The sequence below is a fragment of the Acomys minous genome (assembly GCF_964271855.1).
Source record: "Acomys minous genome assembly, chromosome: 20".
Taxonomy (NCBI): Eukaryota; Metazoa; Chordata; class Mammalia; order Rodentia; family Muridae; genus Acomys; species Acomys minous.
The window spans coordinates 21975531-21987481 of record NC_140502.1 but is presented as its reverse complement, the minus strand read 5'-3'; the positions used below and the strand labels follow the sequence as shown (position 1 = coordinate 21987481).

Sequence of the window (11951 nt, the reverse complement as noted above, 5' to 3'; positions counted from 1 at the left end):
AGAAGGGTCTGTGAGGTTCCTCATCTGCTAGAGGCTTTCTGAGTGACCCTGGTGAGGGACCTGAGCTGACCTTGTTGGCTCCGTCATCAAAAACTGACCCCACAAAGCTGCCCTGTGGCGGCTTCCACGTTGGTTTGCTTGTTTAGTGTGTGTATGTGTGTTATGGCACAGACATGCCATAACAACCATGTATAACAAGCATGTAGGAGTTAGGAGGACAAACCAACCCATAGCAGCTAATTTCCCTCCTACTATGTGGAGTCTGTGGGCTAGGCTTGGCAGCCAGCACCCCTAGCACTGAGCCATTTCTCTGGCCCAATAATAATAATTGTTTGAAAGAGTTAAAGAAACAAACAGCTTATGCTACAATAATGACACTTGTCTACAAAAATAATAATAATAATAATGCAGAAAGTAGTGGCACGGATATATAGTTCCAGCACTCAGAAGGCTACAGCAGAAAAACTAGTTTAAGTTTGGGGCCAGCTCAGGCTACCCAGTGGGTTCAAGAGACCTAATGAAATCCTGTATAAAAGATTTCTTTCTTTCTTTTCTTTTCTTTTCTTTTTTTTTTTTATTGTCACATACAGTCACATAACCACACAGAGAAACACAACACACCCAAACCAGGCAGTGAGTAACACACCCAAAGCTCCCCACGTCCCTCCTGTTCTGCTGGGTTGGTTGGCCCTCAAGGAAACAGTAGGCTTAGGATAGAAAGGGCACCCCCCACCCCCACCCCACTCCCCGGTCGCTTGTCCTCTCAGCCAGACTGGTTCCACCAGGGGCATGGATGGTACAACCCGTCTTACTTGTGAAATCCATGTTGAGCAATTGGGCTCAAATGCGGATGCCTGGATTCCGGAGAGAGAGATGAGCTGGGAGTCCGGACTCTGGTGTACTCGGGGAGGAGGCGGGGGGGGGGGGGGAGAGCCCAGGACCTGGACACTCGGGCTCTAAGATGCGGGGCCACAACCCCACCCACTGGTTTTTGTTGTTGAAGGAAGAGCTCCTGTGTTATGGCGAGAAAAACACAAAAAGCCCAAGGCAGCGTGAATTTCCAGTAAGCGCTGAGACTTTGTGTTAGCGGGAGTGTAGTCCCATTATAAAAACACTGGCACGGTATTCGCTGTTTCTCTGGCATTCCGCTTGAACCAAGGGTGGTGGTGCACACACATGATCTCAGCCCTCACACTGGGGGAGGAGGATCCCAAGTTCAAGGACAGCCTAGGCTTCATTTGAGATGCTGTCTCAAAATACAAGTAGACTTTGGAGAGGCAGTGAGACGGCTGAGCAGGAAAAGGCGCTTGCTGCCAAACCCGACAGCCTGAGTTCAGTCCCAGAGAACCAACTCCCACAAGTGGCCCTCTGACCTCAACTCACACATTAATGTGTGCATGCATACAATTTTTTTTAGAAAGTCAAATGTTTAAAACAAAAAAAAAAATACTGAAGCCGGGTGTGGTGGCGCACTCTTGTAATCCCAGCACTCGGAAAGGCAGAGGCAGGTGGATCTCTGTGAGTTTGAGGCCAGCCTGGTCTACAAAGTGAGTCCAGGACAGCCAAGGCTACACAGAGAGACCCTGTCTCAAACAACAAACAAAACAAACCCTGAATCAAGGAGCTGGAAGGACCTGTTGACCAGTTCAAATTTCCTGCCTCTGTGGGCATCAGGCACAGTCATGATGCACAGACATACATCCAGGCCAATACACACACACACACACACACACACACACACACACACACACACACACGTGTATATATAATATTTAAAAATTGAAGCCCGGTGTGGTGGCCCACGCCTTTAATCCCAGCAGGTGGATCTCTGTGAGTTCGAGGCCAGCCTGGTCTACAAAGGGAGTCCAGGACAGCCAAGGCTACACAGAGAAACCCTGTCTCAAAAAAAACAGAACAAACAAACAAAAATCAACCAAGCACTGTACATTTTATCTGTCCACCACTTAAGGCGGACAGAGAGCCAAGCCCTACTGGTTGTGTCATGAGCATGTCCCTCTCCCCCACTTCAAGACACATCGCCACCTCCCAGCCCCAGTTTCCTCATCTACGTGAGTGGCTGTATCTAATTGGGGGCCCCCAGGCTGTGTCAGTAAACTTAAGGACATCTTGGGAGCCGTGGTCCTCAGATATGACGGATTCTGAATCACTTGCTGTCCACTTGCTGTAGTGCTATGGAGAGGGGGCCACATCTTAAGATGACAGGCCTGGAGGCAGGGAGAGAGAGGGAAAAAACCCCGTGATAGGAGACGGAGACCCCCAGGGTGAGAATATGCAGACACAGGGTCTGGGAGGAGAGACAGACAGACAGACAGACAGACAGACAGACCAAGAAATGCGGGCACAAACACATGTCAATATGGACTTGCAAAGATAAGAAAAGGAAGCTCGGGCTGGAGAGATGGCTCAGAGGTTAAGAGCACTGTCTGCTCTTCCAGAGGTCCTGAGTTCAATTCCCAGCAACTACACGGTGGCTCACAACCATAGATCATGAGATCTGGTGCCCTCTTCTGGTGAGCAGGTGTACATGCAGGCACAACACTGTATATGTATTAAACCAATCTTTAAAAAAAAGAGAAAGAAAGAAAAAGAAAGAAAGAAAGAAAAAAGAAGAGGATGCTCGTGCTTGCAATCCAAGAACTCAGGAGGCTGAGGCAGGAGGCTCACCCTAAATTTGAGGCCAGCCTAGCTACATACAGAGTAAAACCCTGCCTCAAAATAATGAAATAACGAAAAGGTGGAAGTAAGGAAGCTAACCGGGGGTGCAGCTCAGTTGGCAGAGTGTGCGCCTGGCACAGACAAGGCCCCGAGTTTGACCCCCTGCACTGGACTCTAGAACGTGTTTGTGTAATCTCGGTGCTTGGACGTTAAGGCAAGGTGTTCAAGGTCATCCTCGGCTGACATGAGGAGCTGGAGGCTAGCCTGGGCTACCTGGAAGCCTCTCTTTAAACCACCCCCCCCCAAAAAAAAGAGAGAGAGAAGGAAGGACTAAACTAATTAATTTAGAGCTGAAGACTCAAAGACTCAGAGATGGGGAGACGGGGATTCAAAACTGAAGTGGGAAATGTTGGCCAAGTATGCGAGCTCCACGCCAAGAGACAGACGTGCACAAGCAAACTGCTGCTCACTGCCATAGGTCTGGGCCGGCCGGCCATTTGGGCGGTGCCAGGAGGCAAAGGTTCAGGCCCTTGAATGCTGGGCACATGGAGAAAGCTGTGATCCATTTGCTGTCACCTCATCGTATCCACAGGCTGTGTGGCCTGGTGACGCAACCTTTTCTAGAAGTGACACCCCAATTTTCTGGTGCCTCCTATATTTTGGAGGTGACACCCATGGTTGGAACCCCACCCATGTCTAGTGCTGCTTCCCCACTGAGTCACCTACAACCCTGTCAGGCCTGCTGGGGGGGGGGAACTTAGGTGAATCAAGTACCCAAGCCCCAGTGCCTTCGCCTCTAAAGGCCAGGGCATTGGCCATTTGAATCTGACTATAGCTGGGAACACACAGCCTAGACTGGGGACACCAGGGTCAAGACCCTCCTTTACATGAAGAGCCCCAGATTCAGCCCTCCTCCCTCAAACCAGCCCTCCTCCCTCAAACCAGCCCTCCTCCCTCAAACCAGCCCTCCTCCTTCAGTTTTGGGACCCAGACTCTTCCCTCGGACCTAGGATCCAGACCCAGCCTCCTCCCTCAGACTCAGGTCTCAGCTTTGCTCCTTCAGACCCAGGAGTCCAGGCCGCAGCCCTCCTCCCCCTCCTCAGACTCACATTCCAGACCCTCCTCTCTCTGCTCCCACAGCACCAGGTTGTAAGGGAGGCCAGGCACCACCCTCAGCTTCTCTTGTCAGGCCTCAACCTCCTCCCTTCCCATCTGGAAGACGATGACGACGAGCATTTACTTCGGTCTTCACATGACTCTCCCCCTAAAACACGCTGCCCACCACTGACCCTGCGTCTCCCCGCAGAAGAATGGTGTCCCTCCCGAGTGACAACTATCACTCAGCAAGCTGAGGAGGCACCTCAAAGGCAAAACGCACCCCGCACTCTGTGCAACACACCAGGCCTTTCTCTCACTCTCTCGCTGCCTTGCTGGTCCCTTGGCCCTGCCCTCAGCCCACTGGGTCTGGCCTCTCCATCTCCCTATTTGGTTTTCTGTAATTGCTCTCAAGATCTTGCACTTCTGTCCCCCCAATGTCTCCATCCCTCTCGGTCTCACCCCCCTCATCATCCATTTCCCTCCCTCTCCACTTCCATCTTCCCTTCTTTTGTTTGTTTGTTTGTTTGTTTGTTTTTCGAGACAGGGTCTCTCAGTGTAGCCTTGGCTCTCGCTTTGTAGACCAGGCTGGCCTCAAACTCACAGCGATCCGCCTGCCTCTGCCTCCCGAGTGCTGGGATTAAAGGCGTGCGCCACCACCACCGCCCGGCATCTTTCCCTTCTCTTTGGGTCACCCTGCTCCTGCAATAGCTCCATTCTCCACTCCCACTCCCTCTGTTTCTACCTCTGCCCCAGGTCTTCAGTCCTGAGAGATGAGGCAGGAGGGGAAGTTGGGGTGTGAGGTACAAAGAGGGAGGGTGGAAAATCCAGGCGGAAGAGAAGAGGTTTGGGCAGACTGGCTAGGCTCCCTGGGCACCTCTGTCAGAGCCCCACCCAGGGCTGTGTGGCTTGGCCCATATAAGCAGCTCCTGGCCTCGCACTGAGAACTCAGTGTCTGTGCATCACCGCATCGAGAGAGCCTCTATCTCCAGCCCTTCGCGTGGGTCTACAGGTAGGAGCAACTTCCCTTCCCCCCCCCAGGCCCTGCTCTCAGGCAGGGGAACCTTGGCTCTGTCCTCCTCTACCTCGCTGGCTCACAGCTCTTTTTGTCTCTGACTGTTGGTGACTGACTAGGAGCAGCTGGCTCTTTCTCAGTGCTCCATCTTCCCAATCTTACCTTTCCAACCCAACTGGTACTGAGTTGAATCCAGTAATTCTGGGGGCCCGGCACCCCATCTCCTAGGCCTGTTTGGATTGGCGCGTTAGACATCTCTCTTCATCTCTGAGCCTACGACCCGCTATAAAATTGACTTGCAGAGGCAACAAAGCACTTGACTCTCCTGTATGTCACTGGCAGTGTCTCTGAGGGCACCTGCCTCTGCCACACTTGTTGCTGTCTCTTGTTCTCTCTCTCTCTGTCTCTCTCCAACACTGCCTCTGCCTCCAAGAAGGGCCCTGGGGTCTGTCGGGCAGCTTTAAAAATGATGGGCGAGTTGTTCGCCCACCCTACCCATCCCCCAGCCAACAGGTTAACTTGGCCTCTTTCTCTTCAGCTCCCTCCCCACCCCGAGAGTCCAGTCTCCACCACCACCACCACCACCCTTTACCCAGCGCCCTAGCCCCCTTGCCCTCCCCTGCCCAATACCCACCATCCCTTGCACAGACTCCATTGCTGTTGCCGTAGCCACCCCCTGCAGCCGCCCACACAGCAGCCACCTCCTCAGGGCCAGCGAGATGCAATTTGAGATGCATGACAACGTGAAAGGCAAAGGTGGGATCGCTGGATGCGCCAGCAACCTTTTGGGTACCAGGGACCTGGCTATCTCCCTCCCCTGGGCACCCCTGGCTTCGAAGGCAAATGGCACCAGCTGGAGCCCAGTCCTGGAGGAGGAGGAGGAGGAGGAGGAGGAGAAGGAGGTGGTGGTAGCAAGCCCAGGCTGTGCCCAGCTGTGGTGCCCATCTTCCCTCCCAGCCTTGGTGAAACCAGATGTATAGTTGGCAGCAGCCGCAGGGACAGACTAGGGGTGTTGATGACCAAATATGACAGACAGAAATGGGGAGGTACCGTGATGTTCCCTCGAGTGGGCGGCCAGCTGGCCTGCCCATACTGCCCGGCAGGGAGAAGGGTGGCAGGGGTGGAGAGGCCCAGAAGAGGCCCTGCCAGGATGCCTATCGACACCCCCCCCCCTTCTCCTACCTCCGCAGCCATGTCTTATCCGGTGACTAGTCAGCCTCAGTGTGCCAGCACGTGCTACCAGACACAGCTCAGCGACTGGCACACGGGCCTCACCGACTGCTGCAACGACATGCCCGTCTGTGAGTGCCAGGGAAGGTGGGAAGGGAAGGAAGCTCACCCCCAACACACACTCCCCCAAACTCTTTCCTTTCACGATCCCCTGTGTGGCGCTAAGGATGAGGGGCGCGGGGCGGGGAGGGGCGGCTTCCGCCTGAGATCCCGCCATCCAATCAACCCTCAGCCTCTCACGGTGACTCCACTCTCTCTCCAGCCACTACTGACCCACCCGATCCGGGACCCTGATTGCTCTGGGGTTTTCGTTTCCTGCTCTGCAACTGTTTTCCCGGCCCCTCATCCCCTCCGTGCCACCGCGTGTGCCCTCTCGGGGTGGAGAGGTGGGGGTGAGGGTGAGGGTGGTAAGCACAGCAGTCCCGGGCCCTGACCATCCCGCCCCGTCCAGGTCTCTGCGGCACTTTCGCTCCGCTGTGCCTAGCCTGTCGCATCTCGGACGACTTCGGGGAGTGCTGCTGTGCGCCGTACCTGCCTGGAGGCCTGCACTCTCTGCGCACGGGCATGCGGGAGCGCTACCACATCCAGGTGCGCGCCAATGCCAATCCAGTACCACCGGGCCGGAGAACGAGGGATCTGCCACCCGGGACCGCAGAGAAAGGTTCCTGACCTCTCTCGGTTTCTCTCTTTCCCACCCTCCAGGGTTCCGTCGGGCACGACTGGGCTGCCCTCACTTTTTGCCTGCCCTGCGCCCTCTGTCAGATGGCACGGGAACTGAAGATCCGAGAGTAAGGACATCTTCTCCTCATTCCCTGGTCACTCCTGGCCTCCCACCGCCCACCCCGCTTCTTGGAACGCCTGTCCCAACTGTCCCTGTCCCATTGCTAAAAAAAAAAAAATGCACCCACAATAAAAACCAGAAAGCCCAACCCCACCTACCTGCTTTTTATTGTCGTGGGGGAAGGAATCTGGGCACAGTGGGAGGTTTGCTGAGAGAGGCAGGATGCAGGAAAGATGTCTAGGTGTATCAGACAAGATGGGTTTAATAGGACTCGCCCTATAGATGACTTCGCTGGATCTTCTAGTAAGCACCTCACAAAGTAAAAACCATTAGCCTCAAAGCTGCAGATGACCTATCTGAAGCTCTGCCCACATCCTGAAAATAAGCAAAACCAGGAAGACGGTCTCCTGGTAGGCGCCCAAGCCTGCTGCAACTCCAGGACTCCAGGCGCTGAAGCCTGTGTTGCACAGTGACAGCCTGCCTCAAGTCAAAGATTTTTAGAACAGAAAGAGATGAAAATCCAAACAACGATCTCCCCTGCTCAGTCAGTATATACAGACTCTTTTTAAAAAGGCAGACTTTTAATTTTATGTGTATGGATGCTGTGCTCCCACACACCACATGTGTAATCTTACACACATGGATGCGGTGCTCGCACACACATGTGAGGTGCCCAGAGAGCAGGAGAGGGGTTGGATCCCCCGTAACCTGTTCTCCTATCAGCCTCCAAACAAAATGGACCTTTTGGGGGAAAGGCCCTGAAGGGTAGTCCTTCGTAAGCCAGCCCAGCAAACTGAAGTTCATTACTACCTCCCTAACTCAACCCACTGTCTGTACACAGTGACATTCACCGCAAAAGGATCTAACTGGAACATGCTTCGGTCTCAGAATTCCTGGGATCCAGTCTTGACCTTGCCACTTCTGTGTTACCTTGAACTTATAAACCTTTCTGAGCCCGTTTACACCTCTGACGGTAGCAGGTCCTCCTAATATGTGAAAAACAAAAAACAAACAAAAACCTACTATGGAGGCTGGAGAGATGGTTCAGTGGTTAAATGCTCTGGCTGCTCTTGAGTTTGGTTCACAGCACCCCACGGCAGCTCACAACTGCCTGCAGCTCCAGTTCTGGAGGCTCTGGTGCCCTCTTCTGGCCTCCTCCAGCACATGCACCCACATGCGTATTTATATACACTTTTTTAAAAAAAGCCAAGTTTATGTTAACATCTCATAGGGCAGGAGCCACCACCAGCTCATGAAAGCAACACCAGAGTGATGCCTGAAAATACCCACACCACATGGGAAACTCCAACGTCTCTCAAGTCCAGCCTGCCACATCCTTGGCCATGCATTAAAGCAGGTGACTCGTGTGAGGGCCAAGCATACAGAGAAAGTGCACTGTTGAGTATTTGCAGCAGAAGATCCATGCCATGTTGAGGCCGAGGGTGGAGATCTCAGGTTGGCATCCGCCCTCACACCCAGGCTTTGGCATAGCCAGGGCTGGGGGGGCTAAGATGGCTACACAGGATGCTTTTCAGCTTTGATGTTGAGTTTGCTTCAGAGAATGCTCATCCACGCCCAGCTGCCACAGTCCTCACCAGCACTGCCAGTTCTCCGCGCTCAGTTTCTCCAGTCAAAACATAATGGTTTCTGTGTTCTGTGCCCCAGGCTTTTCTTGTCTAATGACAGTGCCTGGGACACAGGTCATCTGTTTCTCCCTGAGCCAAACTGTGGCAGGGACAAAGGGTCACAGACCACGCCTGTGCATTGCTCTCCTCATCTCTCTTCTGGGGAACAACAGAGCCTGTTGTGGTACCCTTCCGTTGCCAAGGAGGGGCAGAGCCAGGCTCAGGTTACGTGGCTCAGAGGTGGGACCAGGACAAGGACACATGCTCTACTCACCCAGAGCTCACCTCTCCCTCCCCTGCACCCAGAAGGCAATCAAGACACCCGAGTCTTCCTGACACTTTATTTGCTGCTTTAGTGGCTCTCCTGTCGTTAAGATGTGAACCCTGCTATCTGACATGCACACAGTAGCAGGGGACCTCTCAGACTGGAGAAGGAGGCTGGGCCCAACCCCAACCCCAGGACCAAAACAGTAGCTAGAAGCTGGAGTCTTGGGAAAGCAAGAGTCCCAAGCTCAGGGAGCTGCCTAGAGCTGGGAGAAGGGAGTCCATGAGGGGTAGAAGGGCTCCCAAGTCCATAAAGGAGGCCCAGGTTGGGGTAGCCTCTGAGGAGAGCCCCAAAGACTCAGGAAAGAGAACCAAATGAGGGCTCCTCCAGACCCACACACACACCTGCCAGTGTGGGGTGTGAGGCATCTCAGACAAAGGCTGAGGCCCCTTTGAAATAAGCCTGAGTTTCCAGCTTCAGTTGGTGACCCTGGTCTCAGGGCAGGCTGTAGCAGCTGACTGTTCCCACACTGAAGGGGGTGGGGTGGGGGCTGCACCCTTCTCTTGCCAGCACAACTCACTGTGCACCCCACTATGCTGGATCCCTCCTGTTGAGACACTCAAAGGGTTTGCTGTACGAACCCCAAGTCAGACCTCACTCAAGCCCAAACTGAACGTGTTTCTCCCACGAGCCCCAGCCTGGTCCATCTCAGTAATGACCTCACGGTCCACCTGTGGCCCAGGCCATTTGGGACATGTCCTCCTCTGCTCACGTCTGCACCACTGTCACATCCTGCCACTCACCCTGCACCTGATCCTGACTCCCCTCACTGCCGCCACCCTCACCCACCTGCGGCCTCCAGCCCACTCCTCGCTCCACAGCCGAGGGTGCCTCCTTCCCCACCACTGAACCGCCCAACACTTCCCACCGCTCGGTGACTGCAACCCAAGGTCCTATCTGTCCCCAGCTCACCTTACACTTGACGGAGTGGCGGTGGCCAGGTTTCTGGTTCTTCTAATAAAAGAAGCTGGGTCCGGCCTCAGGACCCTCAGCCTTCCAGTCTTAACACTGAATTCATTTCTCAAGGCCCCTTCCCTCAGTCGGTCACCTTTCTCAGCCTACTCTTGCCACATCTTGCTAAAATCTTGAGACGCTTCTCTGAACCACTGTGGTCTGCGCACGCGCACGAGAACCCGCATCCCCCCCGGAGCAGGGAAGCACCTTCCACCTCCTGCTTGGCTCTGTGCCCACAACTGTGCTATAGGCACAAAGTAGCAGCTCAATAAATAGTTGCTAAATGCAGAGCAAAGGGAGGACCCTGGGGAAAGGGGCCCAGGGGCCTGAGGGCTGTCCAGGGGCGCCCAGTCCAGAGCGACCCCACCAGGCGCCATGGTGGCTGTGGAACAGGACACTTGACAGGTCAAAGGGACATGCTAGTGAGATTGTCCTGGCTCAACAGTCCCTTCCGGCCTCCGCCACCCCCGTGGCCACTGCCTCCAGCGCCCCCGCTGCCCCCACAGTACTCATGCAGCCTGTGGCGCAGAGTGACAAGGGCCGAGCCGAGGCAGGCCCCATTGGGAGCCTGAGGCCCCCCAGGCAGCTGGAGCAGCAGAGTCGCCACACCGGCCATGCCGTCTTCTGTGGGCTCCAGGGTGATGGGCCCAGCTCGTAGGCCGGCTGTGGTGGCAGGGAGGGCTGGTGGGCAGCACCCGCCTCCCATGGGTCCCCAGGGGCCCCCGGCTCCTGTCAGCAATAGGGGGGCTAGGAAAGGCTCAGAGCGGCGGAAGGCAGGAGGTGGGAGGCCAGCTGGCTTCCAGGCAGGTGCTGGGCCCATAGGGTCTGGAGGGAAACAGACAGTGACCTTGGCAAAAGGGCGGCTGGCCATCTTGGTCATCTCCTGCAGGTGACGGCGCTGCTCTTGTCGCTGGTCCAGAGCCTGCTTGGCCTTCCAGAGGAGCACACAGAGTGAGAGGAAGAGAAAGAAGCAGGAGAAGAACACAGAGAAGAAGACGAACAGGTCGATGTGGGCCTGGTCTTGCCGGAAGAAGAGCAGGCCCTGCGAGTCCGCCGAGCCGTTGGCACCAGGCCCGCTGGGATCCCCGACACCCAGCAGCAGCAGGTAGAATCGGCTGGATTTGAGGGCGTGGTGCTCGTGGGGATAGGTGATCACCAGCCTGTCCCGCACGCTGCGGACCACCAGCACTGCCGACGGCTCTGTCACTGTCACGTAGGTAATCAGGCCCCGTGGCCACACCTCCCGGACTCGTGGCTCCACTGTAGTACCTGGTCGGCTTCCAGCCCCCAGTACTCCTAGGTCCCCGGCCCCCCGAGGCCCCCCATCAGCAGGGGGCGGGGGAGGTGGTGGAGGCGGAGGCGGCTGGATGTGTACAGTATGGACCCCTGTGTCGGGGGCCACGCGCACCACAAAGGTGTCATAGGAGGTGGAGACGTAGAGGTCCACAGCCCCGAAGGTCACGTCTAGTGTCAGGCGAATGTCCACGTTGGTGAACTTGGGCTGCACGCCAAAGAGCACCGTGCGGCCAGGACCCAGGGCCCTGCGCTTGGGCTCATGGAAGCAGTTGGTCTGGGAGGTGGGGTCCAGGCAGCACTCCTGCTCCACTGAGATGAGGCGGTAACACTGCTGGCCACCCAGAGGGCTCCCATGGAAGGACTCCCGGCACTTAGCGCACTGTGGACAGGGTAGGAATAGAGGGCCATCAGTGCTGAGCTCAGTGCTGACCTTCGGTGCCAAACAGCCCCCAGTGCATCCTAGCTGCACCCCAGCGTGGGGCTTGGACGCTCAGTCCATCATGTGACGTCCTGGCTGGACAGGCTTACTCGCTGTGTAGTGGCCCCCTGCTGGTGACCTCCTAGCTGGACAGGCTTACTCGCTGTGTGGCCCCCTGCTGGTGGCCTCCTGGGTGGACAGGCTTACTTGCTGTGTGGCCCTCTGCTGGTGACCTGCCCTCACTACACTGGAGATGCATCCTCTGTATTGACAGGAACCAAGGCTTGCTCACCGAACTGAGATCATATTCACAGCACTCGGACTTGACCAGCCTCGCCTGCCCACTGGCTTCTTCTGAACAGTTAGGCACACGCCTATCTCAGGGCCTCTCTACCAGCTGATCAGCTCTGCCTAGGTGGCTCCAAAGGTCCACTTGTCTGACACCATCACTTCCACCTGAAGCATCACCTTTTTACCAAGACCTTCCTTACTCATGGTCACCACACCTGTCCCTCAGCCACGGTCACCACACCTGC

The 11951-nt window shown here is 55.6% G+C and overlaps 2 protein-coding genes across 5 annotated transcripts in view; one reads left to right on the top strand and one right to left on the bottom strand.

Annotated features, from left to right (window-relative positions):
- The first annotated feature begins 4629 nt into the window (after window positions 1–4629).
- On the top strand, window positions 4630–6950 carry CNFN (cornifelin). Of its 4 annotated transcripts, none has more exons than XM_084771534.1 (5): window positions 4632–4783; window positions 5435–5542; window positions 5977–6087; window positions 6468–6604; window positions 6719–6950. In XM_084771534.1, the coding sequence occupies exons 2-5, from the start codon at window positions 5506–5508 to the stop codon at window positions 6806–6808; spliced, it is 375 nt and encodes a 124-aa protein (XP_084627660.1). In that variant the 5' UTR covers window positions 4632–4783; window positions 5435–5505; the 3' UTR covers window positions 6809–6950. The 4 variants fall into 4 exon arrangements, with proteins under 4 accessions (XP_084627662.1, XP_084627660.1, XP_084627661.1 ...); XM_084771535.1 differs by having other exon boundaries at window positions 4648–4783; window positions 5456–5542; XM_084771533.1 differs by having other exon boundaries at window positions 4659–4783; window positions 5325–5542.
- An 804-nt stretch (window positions 6951–7754) lies between these two features.
- MEGF8 (multiple EGF like domains 8) overlaps window positions 7755–11951 on the bottom strand; it is a 59798-nt gene continuing 55601 nt past the window's right edge. The window contains exon 41 of the mRNA XM_084771532.1: window positions 7755–11376. Within this exon, the coding sequence (XP_084627658.1) occupies window positions 10108–11376 (1269 nt within the window). The 3' untranslated portion in view covers window positions 7755–10107. The remainder of the gene's footprint in view (window positions 11377–11951) is intronic.

What these genes read in the sequence shown, in the direction of transcription:
- CNFN (XM_084771534.1), top strand. Translation starts at nt 5,506, where the DNA reads ATGCAATTTGAGATGCATGACAACGTGAAAGGCAAAG. An exon ending in TGACAACGTGAAAGGCAAAG is followed by an intron (nt 5,543 to 5,976) that starts GTGGGATCGCTG and finishes CTACCTCCGCAG; the next exon opens with CCATGTCTTATCCGGTGACT. An exon ending in CTGCAACGACATGCCCGTCT is followed by an intron (nt 6,088 to 6,467) that starts GTGAGTGCCAGG and finishes CGCCCCGTCCAG; the next exon opens with GTCTCTGCGGCACTTTCGCT.